General features: G+C 56.6%; 2 protein-coding genes across 3 annotated transcripts; one reads left to right on the top strand and one right to left on the bottom strand.

The window, feature by feature from the left end:
- The first annotated feature begins 2,122 nt into the window (after window positions 1-2,122).
- On the top strand, window positions 2,123-15,551 carry PTBP1 (polypyrimidine tract binding protein 1). Of its 2 annotated transcripts, none has more exons than XM_081091169.1 (15): window positions 2,123-2,219; window positions 5,040-5,070; window positions 8,794-8,869; window positions 9,157-9,329; window positions 9,433-9,579; window positions 9,675-9,845; window positions 9,922-10,032; window positions 10,117-10,291; window positions 10,558-10,635; window positions 11,330-11,478; window positions 12,637-12,670; window positions 13,092-13,184; window positions 13,267-13,483; window positions 13,806-13,883; window positions 13,973-15,551. In XM_081091169.1, exons 1-15 carry the CDS (start codon window positions 2,212-2,214, stop codon window positions 14,103-14,105), a joined length of 1,674 nt encoding a protein of 557 aa, XP_080947295.1. In that variant the 5' UTR covers window positions 2,123-2,211; the 3' UTR covers window positions 14,106-15,551. The 2 variants fall into 2 exon arrangements, with proteins under 2 accessions (XP_080947295.1, XP_080947296.1); XM_081091170.1 differs by having other exon boundaries at window positions 2,148-2,219; window positions 10,594-10,635.
- Window positions 15,324-22,901, bottom strand: PLPPR3 (phospholipid phosphatase related 3). Its single transcript, XM_081091168.1, has 8 exons — window positions 22,864-22,901; window positions 21,939-22,058; window positions 18,756-18,941; window positions 18,531-18,672; window positions 18,237-18,432; window positions 18,084-18,141; window positions 17,712-17,885; window positions 15,324-17,480 (listed from the first exon to the last, which is right to left on the bottom strand). Exons 2-8 carry the CDS (start codon window positions 22,011-22,013, stop codon window positions 16,125-16,127), a joined length of 2,187 nt encoding a protein of 728 aa, XP_080947294.1. The 5' UTR covers window positions 22,014-22,058; window positions 22,864-22,901; the 3' UTR covers window positions 15,324-16,124.
- Between the last annotated feature and the right edge of the window lie 264 nt (window positions 22,902-23,165).

Raw genomic sequence — 23,165 nt, 5'->3', positions numbered from 1 at the left:
GGCCACCTGATCAGTCAGAGACCAGAGTGATGTGCCTACAAGTCAAGAGCCTGGAGCCCCCAGCCTGAGAGAGGCATTAGGCTCCTCCCCTGGAGCCTCTAGATCAGTGGTTCTCAACCCTCCTAATGCCGCGACCCTTTAATACAGCTCCTCATGTTGTGGTGACCCCCCACCATAAGATTATTTTCATTGCTACTTCATAACTGTAATTTTGCTACTGTTATGAATCATAATGTAAATATCTGATATGCAAGATGTATTTTCATTGTTACAAATTGAACATAATTAAAGCATAGTGATTAATCACAAAAACAATATGTAATTATATATGTGTTTTCCGATGGTCTTAGGCGACCCCTGTGAAAGGATCGTCAAAGGGGTCGCGACCCACAGGTTGAGAACCGCTGCTCTAGAGGGAGCGTGGACCTGTTGACACCTTCATTTCAGACTTCTGGCCTTCAGAGAGTGGGAGACTAAAGGGGGAAGTTGTGTAGGTTTAGGGAAGAATCTTCCAGAGGGAACTGCTGCACCAAGGAGGCCGGCCAGTGAGGTCAGAAACCAGAAAGGTGGCCAATGGTGTGGGCCTCCCGGCTGCCAGGCTGCCTGGGGCTTGAACTCTGAGCAAGACAGGAGCCCTGGCAGGGCCAAGCTCAGAAGTGGGTTCTAACACAGTCTGATGGCTCAGACCGCCCCCGCCCCCCCCAAGGCCAGCTGCCTCTCTTCTCTCCCCCAGACCCTGCCATGAAGGGTTGGCGGTGGGGAGGCAGCCCTGGCACTGGTCACCAAAGGATGAGCAACTGGCCCCGGTGGTGCCCAAACCCGAGCGTGGACGGGAGTCTGGGAGGGAGCAGATCTCCTGAGACCGGAGGGGGCCCAAACCCGCAGGGCAGGCGGCTTCCTGTGACCCGGGCAGCCGCTGGCTCCTGGGCTGCGTCCAGGTCCGCCAGGCCCGGCGAGTGCTGTTGCCAGGACTACGGGCTCTTGCCGGTGAAACGAAACCAACCCGCGAGGCAGAGAGGAGACAAATGCCATTGCTGCTCCCTCTCTGGGCTGGTGCCATTTAAACGTCCCCCTTTCGGCAGGGACGTCAAGCAAACTATCATCACAACAGCTTCCGCTGCTTCTGCTTCGCACCGAGAACCTCGCCAAGCCCACGATGCCCGTCGGCTCCGACGCCGGTGCCACCAGCAGCGCCGGGGAGCCGGCCCTCAGCAGCCTCCCGGCTCTGGCCCCTGATCTCAGGTGGAACTCCCGCTGCCCACCTCGCTGGCCTCGGTTTCCCCGCTTCTCTCCGAAGGGGCAACCCGTCACAGACAACCCTGTGAATACGCACTCATACGCACTCCTGGGAATACGTTTAGGGTGTTTTTCCTGCTGCTGGGGCGGAGCGCACCCGGTTCTGAATTTCCCATGATGGCAGGATTCTGCTTTCTGCCACCTCGGCTCACGAGCCCCGTGTGCAGGACTGCCCTCGGCCCTCGCTGCTGCGAAACCAACAGGCCGGTCGGGGCGGTCCCTGACCACATTGCGCCTGAAGGCTCGGTGGCCAGCAGTGAGGACAGGCCTGGCGTCTGGGATGCGTTAAGCGGCCTCTGCCTCCCCACCTACTAACCTAGGAGTAACGTCTCAATTTGAATCAGACTTTTCTGCCACGTGCCCACAAGCAAGATGGAGCCTAATAGGTGTCCCGCCCGACTCCAAGATGGCCACGCGCCTCCCTTTGCTCTCACGCGTGAGGGGGACAACACCTGCCCGTTTGCAAGATGGTGGCAACCTAGGGCGAGCACGCTTTCCGCCATCGGACTCGCCACGTACCCACTCTCAAGATGGCTTCTCCCGCAAAGCCCTAGGCAGGAGGGCTGCTGGCTCATTGGTTCCGGCTTTGTCACGTGCTCCCACCTTTTCTCCCCTCCCCCGAGTCCATGGGCCGTTTCCGCCTTGAGCCCTGACGGACGGCCACATTCTCCAACGGTCGCCTGCCATTCCTCTTAGCTCCACCCCTCAAGCGGCCTCCTAGCCACTGGGAGGCGCTGGTGGGGGCTCGCAGCGCTCTCCCCGCCTCTCTGAGCAGCGGGAGCCAATGGGCAGAGCGCGCAAGGGACGTGTTCAGGCGTCTCCGCCATTTTGTGAGTCTATAACTCGGAGCCGTTGGGTCGGTTCCTGCTATTCCGGCGCCTCCACTCCGTCCCTTGCGGGTCTCTTCTGTGTGCAATGGACGGGTGAGTCATGTCTATCCGCGCTTCCCGCTCCCCTTCTCGCGCTCCAGCCTTCCTCTTGCGGCCGCCTGGGCCTCCTCGGAGCAACGGCTCGCCTGCCGGGGCCACAGCGCCTCCGGGATCCTTCCCCTACTCCCGGCCGCGGGCGCGGAGGGAAGTTGCCAGGAGCGAGAGGTGTCCCCACATCTCCCGAGCCGGGGGTCGGCCGGCCCAGACCTTCCCACCGTCGTGCTCGTTTCCGGTCTCTTCGCGGCTAGTCTCGAACACACGCGGCGGCCGCGCGACCCTTTCCGCTGGTCTCCTCCCCTCCCCCCCGCGCTTCCCTTTGCGCTTTCCACGTGCCCCTTCCTGCTATCCGTCCGGCCCTTCCCGGTCCCCGTCCTGTTCTTCCCGCTCCCCGTCCTGCCCCCCACGCGCGCGTGCGCAGTTTTTCGAACTCTTCTGAGGCCCCGGTGCGCGTGCGCAGCCTTTCCCGCCGCACCGACTTTGCACTCGGCCTCCCCCGCCCGCGGCGGTCCCGGGCGCGCTGGGAAGACGCCGCCCTTCTGCCCGGAAGGGCGCGGGCCCTCCTCCGCCCCCGCCCTGCCCCTCCCGTGCTTCCCACAAAGAACGGCCGCGCACCGGGTTCAGCTCCAGGGCCGGGGGTGTCGGGGAGGGGCCCTCGCGTTCCCTTTGTTCCCGCCATCCCGGGGCTCCTTGTACGGGAGTTCTTAAAGCACGAGTTGGCCCACCCCAGCCGTGGAGTTCCAGGCCCTAGAGCCCGCGGAACGACCCACGTGGGTCGGCACGACCGGACCCCGAGCTTTCGGGCAGTGTAGCCGGCTGGCCGGCCATTCAGCCGCCTTGGGAGAGGGAAGGGGCCGCTCCGGGGCTTGTGTGCGCACCAGGGACGAGAGAAATGGGAAGGGCGGTGGGGCGATCTAGGTTTTACATTGTGGGTTATCATATCCTTGAACAGATCTGAGGTTGCACAGGCTCTGCACTTTACGGTGGAGATTTAGGGCCAACGCACAAAGCTGTATTCTGTGAGCCCGAGACATGCGTCTGCCAGTTTAGGGACTTTTTTTTTTTCTTCCCCCCGCCCGGATGTTCTGGTCTGGAGGAAATGATAGAACTTGTTAAAAATGAAACTAACTTTAAACAGGGCCTTTTCTTCTTTCGTGTTAGTCTAATTGTTTTCATTTCCCCTTGGGAGGGTTAGGTTCTGATTTTTAAAAAAGTGAGCCAGAAGATTCCAAAGGTAGTTCTTATCTTTAGATCTGGAGCTTTGAAAGCCCTCCTTCCCTAGACTGACCTGGGGGGGGGTGAGAGTGTAGTTAAAATGCCTGGACGGTCACTATCTCTGTGCCTCTGGTTTTAAATGATACGTTTCAGGCTTAATTAAATTCAGCCTTTTAGAAAAACTGCTGGGGCATGAGGAATGTGATCTGGGGTCCACCTTCCGTTTTGGGTGGACCTCCCAGGGAATCCCCAATCCAGTTGGCCTGGACTGTGGGTGCACATAAGTGGGAATTTAAGGGGCCCTGCAGGGAAATCTTGATGGAAAGTGGGGACTGTGGTCCAGTTCTGTTTTCTTCCCTCAAGGACAGTTGGAGTGTTTTGTCCCCCAGATGTGGCTTGGTGGCCTAGTCCCGTCTGCAGCCTCTTTTGAATGGTGTATTATCCAGGCAGCCGGGTTCTCTTTGGAAAGTTTGGAAGGGCCATTTCATGTAAAACTGCCTGAGGGGCCCTCCCAGGGAGCAATGTGTTGCCCTGGGTTAGCAGACGGGAAGCTGCATGTTTTTAATTCTTTCCGTTTTTCTGAGTTTTTCCTTGACTCTATAAGGTTTTAAAAACCCTGTTGACACTAGCCCATAATGTTTTTTATACTGAAGAGGTGAAGCCCTACAGTAGAGGCAGTAGCCAGTGAGATGTGCAGCTGATGGCAGGACTAGGGTGTAGCGCTTGGGGTCGTGCTGTTCTGGGGGTAGCGGGTGTTGGATCTTCTGCCCATTCTGAGACCAGCCTTTCCCTGGCTGGTGAGGGGGACATCTTTGTGTGACATTATGGGAGGCTCTGGTCACAGGCCACTAAGCCAGGTGACCTGGTGTGTGTGTGTGGGCGGGGGGGGGGTGCTGACTAAGTTCTTCTCCTTGAGTCATTAAGGACCTTGTGAGTTTACATTTAGAATCCTAGGAGAGTTTTATGTTTGTACTGAGAGCTGGTGTGCAGTTGAGGACTGCGGGAACCTCGGCAGCCATGGTTTCTTCTCACCTTCCCTAGCTGGGCCTGGAGCAGGGAGAAAGTCCAGTCACAGGGAGCCAGGTTGATGAGTAACTGGTGTTAATTTTATCTGATTATTTCATCTTTGCTGCCTCCTTCCTCTGGAGGATGCCATTCTTTGAACAGTTCCCTTGTTGAGTGCCTTTCTCATCCCCCTGGAGCTGTGACCTCAAGGCCTTGTGAGCTACCTTGTCACTAGGCTTCCCTGCTTGAAACATTCTCCAAGCATTTCCAGTTTTTAGAAAGCAAACAACAGCACTTCAGCTTTTAACAACAAGCATCAAGTGTCCCTCCTGGGGCTTTTGGGGGGTGGGGGTGTTTTTGTCTGGGGGCCTGCTGGGAGGGAGGGGAGCTAGAGCACAATGATGGCTCCTTTTTCAAGTTGAGATTAAAGGCAACCGGCAGCTCACTCCCCTGCCCTAAGCTTACTAGTTATCTGAGGACCTCATTGGGGGGACTGTGCAGCCAGAGAAGCCCTTCGCTGGCGGGCCTATCCTGAAAGTCCCGGCAGTAGCTGCTGTGGTACACCTGCTAACGTTCTTTTTCTCTCTCTCTCTACAGCATTGTCCCAGACATAGCAGTTGGTACAAAGGTAGGCATTGCTGACTCTGCTACCCTGCTGCTGGCATGGCCTCTGATCTGGTGCTGCCCTTGTAGGCCCCTTCCCTCCTGCTGAGCACTGGGGCTTCTTCTGACAGCAGCGCTCCCATGGTCTGGTCCAGGGGTCCTCAAACTACGGCCCGCGGGCCACATGCAAATGCAAATATTATATTTGTTCCCGTTTTGTTTTTTTACTTCAAAATAAGATATGTGCAGTGTGCATAGGAATTTGTTCATAGTTTTTTTTTTAACTATAGTCTGGCCCTCCAACGGTCTGAGGGACAGTGAACTAGCCCCCTGTTTAAAAAGTTTGAGGGCCCCTGGTCTACAGCATGTATAGGGCAGACAGTTTGCAGGTTGGGCTCTCAGACACCTTTCCTTTGCCCTGCCTGCATCCAGCTAATTCCAGGCACTGCTTCCAACAGTGTGAGTTCAGTGGCCTCTCGGTGGTAAATGCACCTTTGGCCCTAATTTGGGACCCCTCCTTCCTGCCCAGGCGAGAGTCCTGTGATTGGGACTGAGGATATTTGCCAAGGGTTCTAAGTACCGTTGGTTTGATGCAGAAAAAGTTGAAACTTGGTTGTACCCCAAGTAGTTTATGAGGTGGCTGGTGGGATAGGAGGGTACAGAGGTGCTACTACTCTTTTTACTTTTAAATATATTTTTCTTGATTTTAAAGAGGATGGGAGAGAGAGATAAAGAAACATGAGTGACGAGAATCATTGATCGGCTGCCTCCTGCATACCCCCCACTGGGGTTTGAGCCCACAACCTGGGTGTGTGCCCTTGACTGGAATCAAACCTGGGACCCTTCAGTCCGCAGGCCGACACTATCCACTAAGCCAAACCGGCTAGGGCCAGAGGTGCTACTTTTGATGCCATTGTGATTTGAGTACTTTTTGGTCTGCACATCTGATTGCTTCTTTTGAGATGAAAGAAAATGAAGGTGTGTCCCCTTTATATGCCATCCTCGGTACTTGGGACATTTAAGCTGTAGAAAGGACAGAGCTGGCAGTGGCTGTCCCCACAGGAAGTGGGGCCACGATGGTTCTCAGTTCTCCCCTCAGGTGAGGACCAAGCCTATGCACACTGCAGTAAGCGGCATCCAGGGATGCCTGGTGCCAACTGAATACTTCTACAGATTTGGTACCGCGTGCTGGCAGCAATTGGGGGCTGGGGAGTCCACTGCAGGTGGGTTGGTCAGTGAGCCATGCTGCTGGGGTGGGTTTGGGTTTTCCCAGGTAGAGTCTTGTCTTCACAGGCTGCCTATCCTGATCTTCCTGCAGATAAAACCTGTTTGTTCAGTGGTAGGAGGAGGGGAGAGGGACTTTCATCTGAAGCATTTGTATCCATCACAGAAAATGTCTGGCTTCCTGTAATCCTCCTGGTTTTGCCTGTTTCCAGCTGGAGCAGCTCTGTCTGGGGTTATCCTTAGAGCGGTCCTTCCTGGCCAGTCCCAGGCGACCGCTGCTTTCAGAATCAGATCTGTGCAGGACAAACTCGAGATTCTAGTGGGTGGGTGGTGGGGGGCTACTTGACCTCAGGAGGGCAGCATGGTTGGGTCCTGGGCACCACTGACCATCACCCCAGCTTTAGAACAAGCTGTGCCATAAGTTAGAAGTGTCCAGAGATTAACAATTCTTAGCTCCTGATTAAAAAGCAAAGGTTCCCCTTAACATACTGTTGGGAGCAGGTGTGCCTTGTTCCCAGCAGGAAGCACACAGCTTGGGGGCTTTTTCAATAGATGCTGAATTGACTTTGGGTAAGGTACCGTAGGGTCTCCCCACATGCCCTGGTCGTGGTCTCAGTGTCCCTGTGCTCTGGGGATGGGGGAGTTGCCGTTTAGGAGACCTGACCTGTGTCCTGGGGAAGGGGGGCCTAGGGGAATGTGGACAGACAAGTGGTCACAATTTGCCCACAAATGTGGGAGCATGAGAGTCAGGAGTGTTGCCACTCAAATGATGGCCCACCTGGCACTGGTCAGAGACAGCAGTTCAGATGCCCTTTTTAAGGTTGTGCAGTCAGCATGTGGGAGCCACATAGTCCTGGCTCTTGTCCAGCTTTGGGGGAGTCACCTTTGTGAACCTAAAGGGGGCAGGGATATGGGCCAGAACTCCCAGTCCAGAGGCAGGAACCTTCTTGAGGCTTGCACAGGTGAGACTCACCTGCCCTTGGTGGCCCCAGGGGTTCTGGGGCTGAGGTGCACTCTGCCTGGTGGCTTTGTCCCCACTGAAGCCTGGGTGTCCACTCAGGAAGAGCTCAGTCATGACACGCCCAGAATGTTTCGTTTTATATTAGACCCCAGCCCTCAGAGACCAGCAATTTTAACTTTCTGTTCCTTGGCTCTAAGCACCACTGGGTTTGAGCAGCCCTCACAGCCTTAGGCTATGGGGAGGCTTCTGGGTGCTTGCCTAGCCAGGGGTCTGGGAGGTGGGGATATGCCCACAGAGCAGGGACCAATGGTGATGTGGCCATTCCTGATCCTCTTCTTGAAGAGCAGTTTGTAAACCTCGTCTCCCTTCAGTAGGTCCTGACACCTGCCTGTGGGCGGGGATTCTGAGGGCTTTTAGAGCACCTCAGCTCTGCCTGTGGTAGATGGCAGCCCTGGGTGATGGTTGCGCTTGTTTGAGTAACAACTAAGTTGGCAGTTTGGAGGAAGGGCAAAGATAAGGTGTCCTTGAGAAAAAGGCAGTTTGAGGGAGAAGGGGCGAGGCTCGTAACCCTGAGAGCCAAGGCCCAGTTGAGCTGGTCTTTCCTGTTCCTGCTACAGGCCTGAGGGGGCACTGAAGTGGGGGTGGGGGAGACACCCTCCCCTGATTTCCAACCTTGGTCCTAGTTCATGTTGATGGAGTCCTGTCACAGCTCTGCCCCAACACCCAACACGTCCTAAAGCCTGCAAGTTCCTGGTGCTCATGCTCTTGTTCCTAGCAGAGTCTGTCCTGGGTGGGGGCTGCATCCTGAGTCTCCACTTGCATGACTGCACTGCAGCCTCATACAGCTCACCCCCTGAGTAAAAGTAGTCCTGTCCTTGGGCCTCGGTCCACAGGAGGGATGCCTGTCTGCCTGCTTTCTAAGCCCAGAGTCAGACTAACGTGATCGGGGAGTTGATTTAATTAGATCGAGACTCAGGAGTAAATAGGTTGTTTCTGGAAAGAAAACAGGCAGGTCAGAAGTCATAGGAGCCCGCCTACAGATGAGCAGTTCTAGAGCTGCCCTCAGACCCTGTTTTCTGTCACTAGATAGTGTTGCTGGCTCACAGAGAGGTAGTGTTTCTAGTCAGTGAGTGATGAAGCTGCGGCTCAGGTGTCCTCACACAGCTGGAAAATAGGCCGAGCTCCGGAGACCAAGGGAATAGCTGCAGTGTGACAAGGGGGCTTTGTTCTCAAGTTTGCAAGCAGCTTTGTAATGATAAAGACAGCCTAACAGTCTCAAGGTGGCCGGCTAGGCCTGCCCTTGAGGCACCTGACCTGAGGCCTGTCCACAGACCCTGTAAGGGTTCCCCAGAACCTGGAGATGGGAGTGACATTTTAATCCCTTGTCAGCCCCCCCGCCCCCCAAAAGCAGCCACATCTGGGACTGTGAGGCCATCTGGAGGTGGGACAGACACAGTGCAGGGCAGTGTCTTCACATCTGAGCAGCAAGGTATTCTGGGAGGATGGTGTCTGCAGCTGTGCCAGGCCACCTCCAGCCCCACTTCAGCACCCCCTCTCTTCCAGCGGGGATCGGACGAGCTCTTCTCTGCCTGTGTCACTAACGGACCCTTTATCATGAGCAGCAACTCAGCCTCTGCAGGTAACTGCTGACCATAGCCCTTCGTCCCTGCCGTGGGGGCGCCCTCTCTGTGCCCAAGTAGGCTCTGCTTCGAGAACACTGGGGTGAAATGATTTGGGCTGTGACCTTAGCCCTGGTTCATACATGGGCACTTACTGGGAGCTGTGCGTGTGAGGGGTGCACCAGCTGTGGAGAACACTCTGCTTGGATCCTGTCAGGGAGGAAGCGGATTCTGAGGAGGTGGGGGGATACTGCTGTGTGAGAGCCTAGGAGGCGCTCTGTGTTAGACGTACCACCTTTCTTCTCAGCAAACGGAAATGACAGCAAAAAGTTCAAAGGTGACAACAGAAGTACAGGTGTGCCCTCCAGAGTGATCCATATCCGGAAGCTTCCCAGCGATGTCACCGAGGGCGAGGTCATTTCCCTGGGACTGCCTTTTGGGAAGGTCACCAACCTCTTGATGCTGAAAGGGAAAAACCAGGTATGTGAGCACATCCCAGGAAGGGCCCTAGGCCTGCTTTAGGAGTGTGGTGCCAGGCTTCTTCCGGGGGTCTGGGTCTGGCTTACGCCCCCACCCCCACCAGGCCTTCATTGAGATGAACACAGAGGAGGCAGCCAACACTATGGTGAACTACTACACCTCGGTGACACCTGTGCTTCGTGGCCAGCCCATCTACATCCAGTTCTCCAACCATAAGGAACTTAAGACCGACAGCTCACCCAACCAGGCAGTGCGTCATCCCCTCATCCCCTCCCAGGTCTGGGGTGGGACAGGGCTCTTGGTGTGAGCCTGGGGGCAGTGGGACTCATGCTGTCCCCCCAACAGCGGGCCCAGGCGGCCTTGCAGGCAGTGAACTCAGTTCAGTCGGGGAACCTGTCACTGGCTGCCTCAGCTGCTGCCGTGGATGCCGGGATGGCGATGGCTGGCCAGAGTCCAGTGCTCAGGATCATCGTGGAAAACCTCTTCTACCCAGTCACCTTGGACGTGCTTCACCAGGTGAGGTGGAGTCCAGGTGCCCCCATTTTCCACCCAGACCCTGGGCAGAGGTTGACTGTTCTTGCTTTTCTGACAGATCTTCTCCAAGTTTGGCACAGTTCTGAAGATTATCACTTTCACCAAGAACAACCAGTTCCAGGCACTGCTGCAGTATGCCGAACCCGTGAGCGCCCAGCATGCTAAGCTGGTGAGTGGGTACCCAGAGACGCCTGCCTGCCTTCTTCAGCCCCAGGGCCCCAGCCACTCACAGCTTTCCCCTCCTCCCCCGCAGTCGCTGGATGGGCAGAACATCTACAACGCTTGCTGTACACTTCGCATCGACTTTTCTAAGCTCACCAGCCTCAACGTCAAGTACAACAATGACAAGAGCCGAGACTATACCCGTCCTGACCTGCCCTCTGGTGACAGCCAACCCTCACTGGACCAGACCATGGCTGCAGCCTTTGGTAAGATTCCTGGGAAGGTGCCTGCTACTGCCGTGTGCCATAGTCAAGGACGCGCAGCTCAGTCTTAAGTGACCAGGCCCCAGGAGTCCCAGGATGCCCGCCCTGCGCCCAGGGAGGTTGGCGCCCATCACTCCTTCCATGGCCATAGCACCCAGCTTGGGTGGACATTGGACCTGCCTGCTGGGTGTGGGGTGCGCCGGCTTGGCTCACTCGGCTCTGGTGGCGGAGGTTGTGGGTGCAATGATTAGTGTCTCATTTGTTTCTAGGTGCACCTGGTATAATGTCAGCCTCTCCATATGCAGGAGCTGGTTTCCCTCCCACCTTTGCCATTCCTCAAGCTGCAGGTACTCAAACACTTGGTCTTGGTCCCCATAACTGACTGTGCATGCCCACACACCTTTCAGTAGCTCTGCCGACATGCGAGCTGACGGGCGCAGTCACGGGGGGAGCCCATCTTCCTGGGCGCGGGCTTCTGGGTTCCCTGAGGAGCCTGGACAGGGTAGTCGTAGGACAGGGCCACGCAGAGAATACTCTAACCCCACAGTCTCTGGTCTGATTCCTTCAAGCACCTCCCGGGCAAGGACGTGTACACACAGTGGTTGGAGGGCTGTGTCCCTAGTAGGTGAATTAAGTGTCCTGGTAAGATCAGCATGAGCTGGGTGGGCACACCTGAGCGTCCCTCCTGGGGGCTGGGCGCCCACAATGTAACGACTACCATGTGACAGTCATGAGCCTGCTGTGTCCTGCCCAGTGTGCCATCTGCATGGTGATGGGTACCTGCATGCACACGAGGCCGAGGCTCGATTCTGCATTCATGGAGCTGGAGCTTTTGTGCTGTATGGGCGCATGTAGCCTGGTCCAAACCCAGTACAATCTGCTGTGAGGAGGATGAAGGAGCCAGCGGGCCATATGGCCAGGATAGGCCGAGTGCAGACACCTCCTGTGTGTCTCCTTTTGCATGAGGATGGGCAGGACTTCGCTCCCCTTTTGGTGGAAAGCAGGCTGTACTGCTCATCTCCTTCCTGCCTCTTCCTGCAGGCCTCTCAGTTCCCAATGTGCATGGGGCCCTGGCCCCTCTGGCCATCCCATCCGCGGCGGCGGCAGCGGCGGCAGCTGGCCGGATCGCCATCCCAGGCCTAGGAGGGCCTGGAAATTCTGTTCTGCTGGTCAGCAACCTCAACCCTGAGGTAGGTGGCTCTTTCAGGCTGTTTTTCCTGGAGGCTCAGGCAGGGGAGTTGTGCATCTAGGTCTTAGTGCAAACTATCAGTAGGCCACGCTCCTGTAATCCACAGGCCAGTCCTTATGCAGTTCCACTCTGTGCTCGCGTCCTGCCCTCCCTTCCCACTGTGCTGGAAGCTCTGTCCCTGAACATCCTAGTTTACATTTCCAATTTCATAGTGTTTAGAGTTAAAATATTTTTTGATACTTTCATGAAAGCAATCAAAATTTTGAACTAAAAACATCTCTGTTTGAGGAGGCCTCTGGGCACCTCTGCTCAGGAGGGCCATGGTCTGTGCTGCCCCCACAACTCTTGAGTCATAGTCCTACTATAGCCAACCTACACTTGTCTCAAGGCCAAGTTTGGCTCAGAGAGCATGGGTGAGATCAAGGCTCAAAATATTTAACTCTAGAGAGATGGGATTAATGTTCAATTAGCGTTTCAGACTGTTTTCTCATCTGTCTGACCACTCCTATCATCTCTTGGCCTGGGGCGGCCGGTGCCTTGTCTGACTGAGTTATTAGATGCTCTAGAAGCCTCACTAACAGACTCCACCCCTCGTGCTTGTGTGAGCGTTTACACTCTGCCGCAGCAGTCAGCAGGAGACAGTTCCGGGGGAGCTGAGCCCAGCAAGGGGCTTGGCAGGAGCAGGGCAAGGCCGAGGGGCAGCAGCGTCTCCTGCTCACTGTGCGGACGGGCTTTCCTGCCTGCTCCACGAGGTGGACCTGTGACTAGGAATGTGTGTAGATCTGACTGATGGAACACTGCGGATTTTCTTATGTATTTACTGACCTGTGTTTTTTGCTACTTTTTTTCTTTTCTCCCCTTCCCCTTTCCCAATTTTTTTTCTGATCCGGAATTTCTTTGCCAACTGACTGCACGGTACTTCTGCTTCCTGTTGTTGCTTGAAACAAAACAAAACCATAAATAAATAAAAACAAAATTCCCCCTCAAACCCTGCTCTCCGGAAACCAACCTGCCCTTGAATATTAACATCCTGACAACTTCATCATCCATCAACCTGCACGCCTGTGGGGCTGCCTCCTCGTGGTGGACGATGGCAACTCGCCCCCTGACCTCTCCCTTTCCCTGTCCCTCCGCTGCCTTGCTCTGCTGTCCTCTAAAGAGAGTCACACCCCAAAGCCTCTTTATTCTTTTCGGTATGTTATCATTCACACTTTTATTATCTTGTTTTCATTTAATTGAGGTTATTTTTATGCCCTAAGATGTACTATGAGTTTGCAGTTCTGCCTCGTTACTTGGTTTGCCTTCGGTTTGTGTATTTATTTGGATTTTTTTAGACACGCATGGTTTATTGCCCTGCATGCTCTCGCAGAGTTAAGCGTGTTGGTAGCATGTAAAGTGATGGCTCTTTGGCAATTGACCTTTCCTGGATTTTATGACGTCTTTGCTGAAGGGAGTCCTCCTGGTAACGTCCCTGTGACTAGACGCAGGTTCCCAGAGGCAGAATAGCAAACCTTCAGGAAGAGCCAGTCCTGTGAGGGTGTGCGGGTCATGGGGGCTGGTGTGGGAGGCGGCATCAGATCCTAGGCTCAGAGCTCTGTCCCCACACTTTTGAAGGCGTGTATGGCGATGTGCAACGGGTGAAGATTTTGTTCAATAAGAAGGAGAATGCCTTGGTACAGATGGCAGATGGGAGCCAGGCCCAGCTGGGTAAGTGGGGATGGCTGAAGATGGGGTGAGGAACCAGACCTGTGCCTGGGGCCTTTAGGTCATATGGGTCCTACCTTTCCAGCCATGAGCCACCTTAACGGACATAAACTGCATGGAAAGCCTGTGCGCATCACCCTCTCCAAGCACCAAAACGTACAGCTGCCCCGGGAGGGCCAGGAGGACCAGGGCCTCACCAAAGACTACGGGAACTCACCCCTGCACCGCTTCAAGAAGCCTGGCTCTAAGAACTTCCAGAACATCTTCCCACCCTCGGCCACCCTGCACCTTTCCAACATCCCGTAGGTGGCACATGGTGGGGAGCAATGGGGGAGGAGGGTCTCCCTGAACCACCAGGCTTTTGGCAGGTGGTCCTGCTGTAAGCTGCCTCTGTCCTTCCTGAAACACTCCCAGAACAAACAAGGAAGGAGGGGGTGGCATTTTTTGCAAACCTGTTTGGTGTCATTTTTTGTGACTCTTGATAGATCTTTAAGATATGGTTGTTCTGCAATATCTGTGGGCGCCTAAAACAGTGAACAGCCCCCAGGCCCCTCCCTCACCTCAGAATTACTGTCCTCGAGCGAGTAGCCAGATGGTCTGCTCAGGTCTTCCCTCTCCCTACAGGCCCTCCATATCTGAGGACGACCTCAAGATACTCTTCTCCAGCAACGGCGGAATTGTCAAAGGGTTCAAGTTCTTCCAGTGAGCATGAAACCCTCTCCCCACCTGCCCTCCCTCCCCGTTTGTCTTCCCCCCTCCACCTCATGCTGTCTCTACCCCTTGTCCTGCAGGAAGGATCGCAAGATGGCACTGATTCAGATGGGTTCAGTGGAGGAGGCCATCCAGGCGCTCATCGACCTGCACAACCACGACCTGGGAGAGAACCACCACCTGCGGGTGTCCTTCTCCAAGTCCACTATCTAGACTCCCCACCAAGGACCAGCCTGCCGGGTAGTCCCGGCAACAACTTCCATCATTCCAGAAAATAGCCACTTTAAAAAGCAGCTGAAGTGACCTTAAAAAGACCAGAGATTTTATTTTTTTAAAGAGAAAATCAGTTTACCTGTTTTTAAAAAAATTAAATCTAATTCACCTTGCTCACCTTTGGGAGATAGGGTGCCAGCCTCAGGCTCTTGGTGACCCGTGGACGATATGCCTACCCCTTCTGCAGGGTGAGTGTTCCCAAGCCTCCACTCAGCTTTTTTGTGCCTTAAAACCCACTGCTCTGGCAGGGCCTTTTTTTGCAGTAGCAAATGCATAGGGGTTTGGGGACAGGGGACTGCTTCCCCACGGGGATCATGTGCCTGGCATGGCAGGAGGCTGCCAGCTGCAGGGTCTGCGGACATCCTAATCCTCCATTTAATCAAGTGTCTTGATTCTCCCCTCTCCCTGCCCCTGGCTTGAGGTGCCCCTCCTGGGCCAAGACCCTCTAGGGTGCATCCCTGGCACTTCTTCAGCTTGGAGCTTTGTTTTATCATAAGTCTTTGTATTGTGCTTTTATGCAGTTGCAGACATCTGTGCCTAGCAATATTTCCAGTTGACCAAATATTCTAATCTTCATTTATATGCAAAAGAAATAGTTTTAAGTAACCTTTTATATAGCAAGATGATAAAAGTGGTATGAGTGTAATCTAAATTTCTTCCTTATATGACCTTGTATACTGTACTTTTTATTTTATTCCTTGTAATTAAGTTGCAGGGCAGGATCTAGTTTCCAGGGCAGACGCAGTGGTGGGCCACTGCGGAGCCTGGGTTCTCTTCCTAGAAAGCCCCAGGCCTGAGACCTTCAGATGCCTTACACATAGCCTGTCCTCTGTCTGGGAGGACAAGGGCTCTCTTAAACTTTCAGGGTTTCTTTTTTCCTGCAAATCATGGACCAAAGTTTTTTGTTTTTTTGTCTGCCTCTAACGCTGGGACCCATTAAGGTGGGACAATAGCCCTCGAGTCTTAACTGTCTCCTTTACCTTGTATAGTCCTACACTCATGGGTCCAAGGGGCTTTCCTGTGCACAGACCTTGTGCTGGCTGGCCCCTCTTCCTGGGGCCTGGACCCCAAGTGTTCATGTTGGGGTGGGGACGAGGGATTAAATATTTATAATTTTTTATACCTGTTGTAAGACATGAGGGGCAGCAAATGCAGTTTTTTATGGTGACACAGATGTATATTTTGATACCAGCAATTACAGGCTCAGTATTGTAACGTGGAGCGTGGCACATTCCACTGCCTGCCTTACGGCTTGTAATGTTGAGAAAACTGAATTAAAGCAATTTTATAACAACTCTTGCCTTTTCCGCAGGCTTTCTGTTCACATTGTAGAAGGCAGTTTGGCTAGTCTGTACTGGACTTTGAATAAACTCTTCTGTATCCTGCACTCATTTCCCTCTTTATTGGGCTTGCTTGTCTTCACTGCTGTTTTCTTTGTGAATTCAGACATTTGTTTGGCGCCCCCCCCCCCCCCCAGTGACGTTAGGATTTCAGGGGGAAGTTTTATGGGCCAGTGAGCCCTGCTTGGGAGTCCCACCTGTCCTGTCCCAGTGCGGGTGGCCTTCCCTGGCAAGTAAGCATGAATCTGAAAAGGGGCAACTCCCCAGATGCTGCAAACCACACTAAAATCTTTTCCATGTTCCAGTTAGAACCTTGCTGCAGTCTCTGGGCACTGGACAGAACTCAGTGCCTTGCTCCTAGTGCCCTGTCCTTCGTGCTCCGGGCCCTGGTCACATGGCCCCTGAAAGCCTACAGCCAGCCCAGGACCCTGGGGCCTGTGTGCATGGCCAGGGCTGCCTCCGTGGGGGAACCTCAGACCAGGATGACTGCAGCCAGGACTCCAATTCAACCTTTTATTGTCTGATTGCAAAATGCCGCCACTCCCCTCTTTCCCCAGTACCCCCATGCTGTTGCACCCCCACCCCCACCCTCACCCCAGCCTGCCGGGCCCCTGGGCACTCAGTCCTTGAACCTGCGGGCTGCCTGCATCTTATGGTAGTAGCTTTCAGCCTCTGACTCACAAGAGGTGGAATCCCGCTCACCCAGTGCCAGGCCAACTGCTTTGCGCCTCAGTGTTGATTCCCGGCTGGCTGGCCCGAGAGTACTGTCGGCCGTGCCCAGTGGGGGCAGCCCCTCCCCTGTGGCCAGGTTGACTGTGGCCACACCACCAAACCTTGGCTCCTCCTGGTCCACATCACTGACAGATGAGCCAGGAGACACACCCAGTGGCTTGGGCCCACCCCGAAAGCCATGAGCCAGGTCCCCTAGCTCATAAGTGCCCTCGCCCTCTGGCCCCTTGGTCCCACTGCCAGCAGCCTTCCACTCCCAGGGCCCATTACCAGCAGACAGGTGGACCACGGGGTGGTGAGGCGCGTGTGCGTCAATGGTGACGATGCTTGCTGAGTCACGGTCTGATGGTGACCTGTACTGTGAGGAGTCGGAGCTGGAGCTGGAGGACAAGGCTGTCTCAGCCGCCTTGGGGCCAGGTCCACCAGGTGCCTTGGACATAGCAATCACCTGCAGCAGTCGGGGCGGGTTGGCCATGCGGGGCTGGGTCGAGGCTGTGGCCACAGGGGCCCCGCTCTTCTCAGCCATCATGAGCCACTTGGCCCGCACAGCCACGCTGCCCTTAGGTGACAGGCCTGCTGCTGCCTGCGCCCCCTCCTCGGGGATGTGTACCAGTGGCTGTGGCCCGGCCCTCGGTGGGAGAATGACCCGAGGCCCGAGGCCTGGCCTCGCCTGGACTGTGGGGTAGAGTGAGGGTGGAGCTGGGCCCTCTTCCTCTCCCTCCTCCTCCTCCTCCTCCTCCTCCTCTTCTTCCTCCTCTGCCATGGGCTCTGCGGGCACCAGCATATGCCCCAGGCTGGCCTCATCAGGCAGCCCCAGGCCACGGCCTTCCAGTGACTTCTGTTTCCACTCGCTAATGAGCTGTTTAGAGCGCGAGGCGTCAAGTGGCACGTGGATGGTCATGTGGCGGCGGGCAGGGTCATCAAGTGAGGGCGTGCTGACGCGGGGCAGTGTGTGGCTGAAAGTCACCATGTTCTCCTTGCCCATGGGGCTCCGTGGGGCCAGCAGGTCCACGTCCACGCTGGCCCGCTTCAGGCTGCCCAGTGAGGTCTTCTCTCGGGCCACGGGCCCAGGCACACTCTCCAGCCGCCCTGGAGGGCCCAACTCGTCAGTGCTCACAGACTTGTTCTGCTGGTACACCGAGTCGTGGCCCCGCTGGGTCAGCACCCGCAGTGCGTCTTTGGCAGGTGTTGGGGCTGTGGGCTTCTCTGTGGGTGGGGCCTGGAAGTTGCCAACTGCATGGCAGGCCTGGGGGTGAGATTCAGGATGGCTGTGAGGCCACGTCAGGGTCCCCACAGGGCAAAGACTTGGGGGTTTTGGAGGGAGGCAAAGGTCTTATCGGTCTCCCCAGAACAGGGCTAGGCCTTGGCACCTGTTCCTCCCCTCCTCTGACCTCCTCCTTGGGGGCTAGCCTGCTCCTTCAGACCTCCCCTCTCAGACCTGCCCAATGGCTGCCAGCCTCCCTGGTCAGACTCTCACCAGGTAGGCGGCGATGCCAGCACCGATGAGGAAGCCCGCATACACGTCCACGGGGTGGCTTCGATACTGTGTGATCTGGGTGAGACCGCAGACACCCGCTGCGATGGCGAAAGCGAACACCAGGCTGGGCTTGAGCAGCTTGGTCGTGTCGGAGATGACAGAGTTGAAGTACATCTGGGGGCGGGGCAGCAATCAGGGCAGTGGGGCAGCAGTCAGGGCGGTGGGGCAGGAGTGGAGGTGGGGGCGGGTCCAGGGAAGCTGGGGCAGAGGTAGGTGGGGTGAAGGCGGGGTCGGGTCAGTGTGAGCGATCCTAGCAGGGGCGGGGTGGGGGTGGGGCGGTAGGATGAGTAGATCCTGGGCCTGGGGACTCACGGACACATAGACCGCAGCAAAGGCCGACAGCGTGGCATGCTGGGATGGGAAGGTCTTCCTGTAAGAGTCATCCATGTGAGCCCTGCTGTATCTGAAATCTCTCTGTGCCTCAGTTTCTCCCTACTGAATGGCACAGGAGCTGGGCCTGCTCACCTTGCAGACAGGATGGCATGGGTGTCCTGGCCAGAGCAGATATCCTGCGTGATGTAGGGGTTGGCCTCGCATGAGGTGCCCAGCAGTGTGTAATTGGGCTTGCAGACCGTCAGGAAGAAGGGTGCATGGTAGCCCGTGGCCAGCTGGATGACGTCTGTCACCAGGGCGGTGGCACACAGGCCGAACACATGGACTCCTGCAGGTGAAAGCGTCAGGGCCGGTGCCAGGGGGCCAGGACCCACCCACCCCGGGCTATAGATGGGGGGAGGGTTGGGGTGCTGTCCAGGGACTTACCCACAAAGCGCACAGTGCGCCGCAGGAAGGAGTTGAAGTTGCAGCCGCCAGCATTGATGCTGCCCTCGGCCCCACCTGGGCCACCTCCGCGGCCCCAGAGCCGAGACTGCAGACAGTACAGCATGCCCTCGCCCACCATGATCTGCCGACAGGGGGGGTGGCTCAGCTGGATCCTGGCCGGGGGTGCCCACAGGCTGGCCGAGACCCCTGGACTCTGGGACTCACCGAGGCTGCAGGGGCAGCAAAAGCCAAGCTGAGCAGCATGAGCAGTGGAATGAGCTCCTCGTTGGTCTCCACGTAGGGCATGGAGAGCGTGCGGTCGTAGCACTGGAAACCCACCTTGGCTGGCTTGAAGAGGTCAGTCAGCTCCAGGAAGTACAGGGACACAATGGAGGATGCCACAATGGGCAGCTGCAGGGAGAAGGCTATTCAGTCACACCCATTCACTGACTCATCCGTCCATGAATTCAGCCCCATCCATTGATTCACCCACCAACCAATCCATTTATCCCTGCTGCAGTTCACCCATCATGCAGTGACCCACCCATCCACCTGTGCAGCGGCCACAGTCCATCCATTCATCATAGCCATTCTTGCACTCATGAATTCATTCATCAATCCATGGATTTACCCATCCATCATTCATCCATGCTTCCTTCCTTCCACCCATCCACCTACTCACCCACCCACCCATCATCCATCCTTTCATCCACCCATGCTTTCTTCCTTCCTTCCACCCATCACCCACCCACTTCATTCATCCATTTCTTCCCTCCGCCATCTTTGCCATCTTGAAAAACTCAGAAACAGCAAACAGTCCTGCCTCTCAGCTTTTTCTCTCAAGGATGGATGGATGCCCTTAGATATCCCTCTGGTGCCCCAGCCCTCCTCAGAGGAGCCCTCCCTGGCTACCCATCTCTCTATCCCTTGGACTGCTTTATGTCCTCTGGGCCCCAGACCCTATGTGCTAACCTGCCACTCAGCCCCGAGAACATGGCAGGTGCTGAATGAATGAACGAATGAATCCATTGAGTCACTAATTCATGCAACTGTCCTCCGCACATCCTGTCTTGTGCCCGCACAAGCTGGGCACACTGCATGCTCATGCCACCCGTGAGGTACAGAAAGTAACGCGTTTGGGAAAGCTGAGCTGGTCTTGACCACATCGCCGGTGTGGTGCCTGCAGGACGACCACTGAGGAAGATCACTCCCTCATTTACGTGGGCCACAAACAGCCACTGGGCACAGATTCTAACAGAATCTTTTTTTAAAAAAATATATTTTATTGATTTTTTACAGAGAGGAAGGGAGAGGGATAGAGAGCTAGAAACATCGATGAGAGAGAAACATCGATCGGCTGCCTCCTGCAGGCTCCCCACTGGGGATGTGCCCACAACCAAGGTACATGCCCTTGATCGGAATCGAACCCGGGACCCTTCAGTCCGCAGGCTGACGCTCCATCCACTGAGCCAAACCGGTTAGGGCCAGAATCTTTTTTTTTTAAATATATTTTCATTGATTTCAGACAGGAAGGGAGAGGGAGAGAGAGAGCAACATCAATGACGAGAGAGATCATTGATTGGCTCCCTCCTGCGTGCCTCACACGGGGATTGAGCCTGCAACCCAGGCAATATGCCCTGACCGAGAACCAAACCATGACCTCCTAGTTCAGTGATGGCGAACCTATGACACGCGTGTCAGAGGTGACACCCGAACTCATTTTTTTGGTTGATTTTTCTTTGTTAAGTGGCATTTAAATATATAAAATAAATATCAAAAATATAAGTGTTTGTTTTACTATGGCTGCAAATATCAAAAAATGTCTATATGTGACACGGCGCCAGAGTTAAGTTAGGGTTTTTCAGAACGCTGCCACGCCGAGCTCCGAAGGTTCGCCATCCCTGCCCTAGGACATAGGTGGACACTCGGCCACTCAGCCATGCCGCTGGGCAGGCAGAACCTTCCTGAGGAAGCAACCCTCTTAGTGCTCTATGCCTCCCACCCTGGCCCAAGGGTCTCAAACTCACACACCCACAGGGGACAGAGAGGAGTGGTACTGCGGGGGCCAGAGAGTGTGAAAGAGTCTAAGGGGGCCTGGCTGCCTCAGCAAAGCCCTCTATTTTACAGACGTGGAGACGGAGGCACAGATACACCCACGAGAGGCTCCCATCTTAACTCCTGCTTCGGATGACGCCTTAAGAGGGGCCTCAGCATCCCTCTAGCCCTGGAGAAGGTACCGGGCAGGACAGACAGACAACCCCAGGCCCACGGGCAGGACAGACAACCCCAGGCCCACGGGCAGGACAGACAACCCCAGGCCCACGGGCAGGACAGACAACCCCAGGCCCACGGGCAGGACAGACAACCCCAGGCCCACGGGCAAGACAGACAACCCCAGGCCCAGGGGCAGGACAGACAACCCCAGGCCCACGGGCAGGACAGACAACCCCAGGCCCACGGGCAGGACAGACAACCCCAGGCCCACGGGCAAGACAGACAACCCCAGGCCCAGGGGCAGGACAGACAACCCCAGGCCCACGGGCAGGACAGACAACCCCAGGCCCACGGGCAGGACAGACAACCCCAGGCCCACGGGCAGGGCAGACAACCCCAGGCCCACGGGCAGGACAGACAACCCCAGGCCCATGGGCAGGACAGACAACCCAGGCCCATGGGCAGGGCTGGGACCAGGGTAGGGGCTCTCAGAGGGAAAATGCCCAAGTTGGGTTTGTAGGAGGTCTCCCCCGCAAGGAGCATTTATTGAGTGCCTGTTGGCATGTCAAGAGGGGGAGGTTTCGGCTACAGGGGGACTAAAGTCAGTACTGAACCTCAGAGGATGGACAAAGGTCACCCTGTGCCTTCATCAGCATATGCCAGTGGCTGCTCTTACTATCTTTTACTTTTTAAACACTCATGAAGCCTTCATTATGTGCCTGGACTGTTCTATCAGAGGTTAGGGGAAGTGTAGCAGCCCCCCCCCCCCCCCCCCCCACGATCAGCACAAGAGGGATTTGAGCTCAGATCCTCAGGCTTCAGGGCTCAAGGACTGGAGGAAATCACTGCACCCTCATCACCTGCACCATCCTTATGACTCCCGACACCTTGTTCCAGCCCCTCCAGGTGAGCTACTGGCCTGAACCCCCGACTGAAGGTGCCACCTCCCCTTTTCCCCAGCATTTGCCCACTGTTTGGGAAGCACAGAACAGCCTTTTGCCCCTCGAACTTCTACTCATCCTACAGAGCCCGACTCCTCTGATCCTCACCTCCAGGCACAGCCCCACCCCCCAGGCACTCTAGCTGCGCCTGAGGGTGATCCGAGCTGGGCCGCCCCTGGACCTCAGCATGGGGGTCCCGGTGGGACTGAGGCCTCTGCCCTGGCCCCGGCGGCGCGGCCCCCTCCCCCCTTACCTCCACGAAGTAGAAGCAGGGCAGAAGCGTCATGCTGTCCTTCGGGCTTTTATGCTTCTCCTTGGTCGAGATCATGGTGTCGCGGGTGCCACAGGCTGTGGCTGGAGGGAATAAGGCTGCCTGGAAGGGAGGCGCAGGCTGAGTCGGGGGGCCTGGTACCGCGATGGCGGGGGGAAGGGCGGGCGAGGATGCGAAGGCACCGCCCAGGGAAACTGAGGCCAGGGGCGAGGGGTGTCCGCGGCCTCCCCCGCGCACCGTGGCCCCGTCAAACCATCGGCTGCCGGCACCCCCACCCCCCGGATGGGGTCGGGCGAGGAGGGCGGGGCCGGCCTGGCTCAGAGGGGGTCTTAGTCCGGGGCGCCCCCGCGTCGGGCGGAGGCCTCCGGGAGAACGGGGATCCGGAGCCTCAGCGGCAGGCCCCCCACCTGGCGCGGGCGCTCGGAGGGCGGAGCTGGCGGCGCCGCGGCCCCGCTAAGCGCCGAGCACAAAGCACAGCCCCTCCCCCGCGGGAGGGGGGCCGAGGGGCGATGGGAAGGGGAGGGGCAGGCGCAGGGGAAGGGGGAGACGGAGGGGACCCCGCCCGGCCCGGAGACCCCGCGCCCGGAGGCCTGGCTGCGGCGCGAGGGGCGGGGGCTCTTTGTCTCGGCGCGTCGGGGGCGCGGCGCGCGCTGGTGTGCGGCCCCCGCCTCCCGGGCGCCCGCCGCCTCCGCCTCTGGGTCTCAGGGGTCCCCGCGTCCGGTCGGGGAGAGCGGGGGCTGGGGTCTGCGGTCTCCTCCCCGCCCAGGATGAGCCCCGGGAACCCCCTCGTCCTTGGGCGCCGGGGCGAGGGTCTTAGTTCCTGGGTCTCTGGTTATCGCTTCGTCTCTTGGGTCTCTCCCTGTCTCTGCCCCAGCCCAGCATCTCTGCACCCCTCCCTGGTGCCCACCGCTCGCCCGCACGCGTTTCCATGGCAAGAAACCTGGGCGCGCAACCATCGGGAGACAAAGAAGCTGGGCGGGGGTTTGCCCTCCCCCCAACCCAGCCTCGCCTCGCCCCCGTGCCTGCCGGGGTCCAGCCGCCCGAGTCCTGGCTCCTAGCCAGGCCCACCGCCCTCACGGTGAATTTTTATTTTTATTTATTTATTTTTTTAAAATATATTTTATTGATTTTTTACAGAGAGGAAGGGAGAGAGGGATAGAGAGTTAGAAACATCGATGAGAAAGAAACATCGATCAGCTGCCTCCTGCA

Source organism: Myotis nattereri, assembly GCF_964212035.1.
Source record: "Myotis nattereri genome assembly, chromosome: 5".
NCBI lineage: Eukaryota > Metazoa > Chordata > Mammalia > Chiroptera > Vespertilionidae > Myotis > Myotis nattereri.
The sequence above is the reverse complement of the archived record's forward strand: the minus strand, read 5'-3'. Positions and strand labels throughout refer to the sequence as shown.

What these genes read in the sequence shown, in the direction of transcription:
- PLPPR3 (XM_081091168.1), bottom strand. Translation starts at nt 22,013, where the DNA reads ATGATCTCGACCAAGGAGAAGCATAAAAGCCCGAAGGACAGCATGACG. An exon ending in TTGCTGCGGTCTATGTGTCC is followed by an intron (nt 17,886 to 18,083) that starts GTGAGTCCCCAG and finishes CCCCGCCCCCAG; the next exon opens with ATGTACTTCAACTCTGTCAT. An exon ending in CTGGCATCGCCGCCTACCTG is followed by an intron (nt 17,481 to 17,711) that starts GTGAGAGTCTGA and finishes TCTCACCCCCAG; the next exon opens with GCCTGCCATGCAGTTGGCAA.
- PTBP1 (XM_081091169.1), top strand. An exon ending in ACATAGCAGTTGGTACAAAG is followed by an intron (nt 5,071 to 8,793) that starts GTAGGCATTGCT and finishes CCTCTCTTCCAG; the next exon opens with CGGGGATCGGACGAGCTCTT. An exon ending in TGCTGAAAGGGAAAAACCAG is followed by an intron (nt 9,330 to 9,432) that starts GTATGTGAGCAC and finishes CACCCCCACCAG; the next exon opens with GCCTTCATTGAGATGAACAC.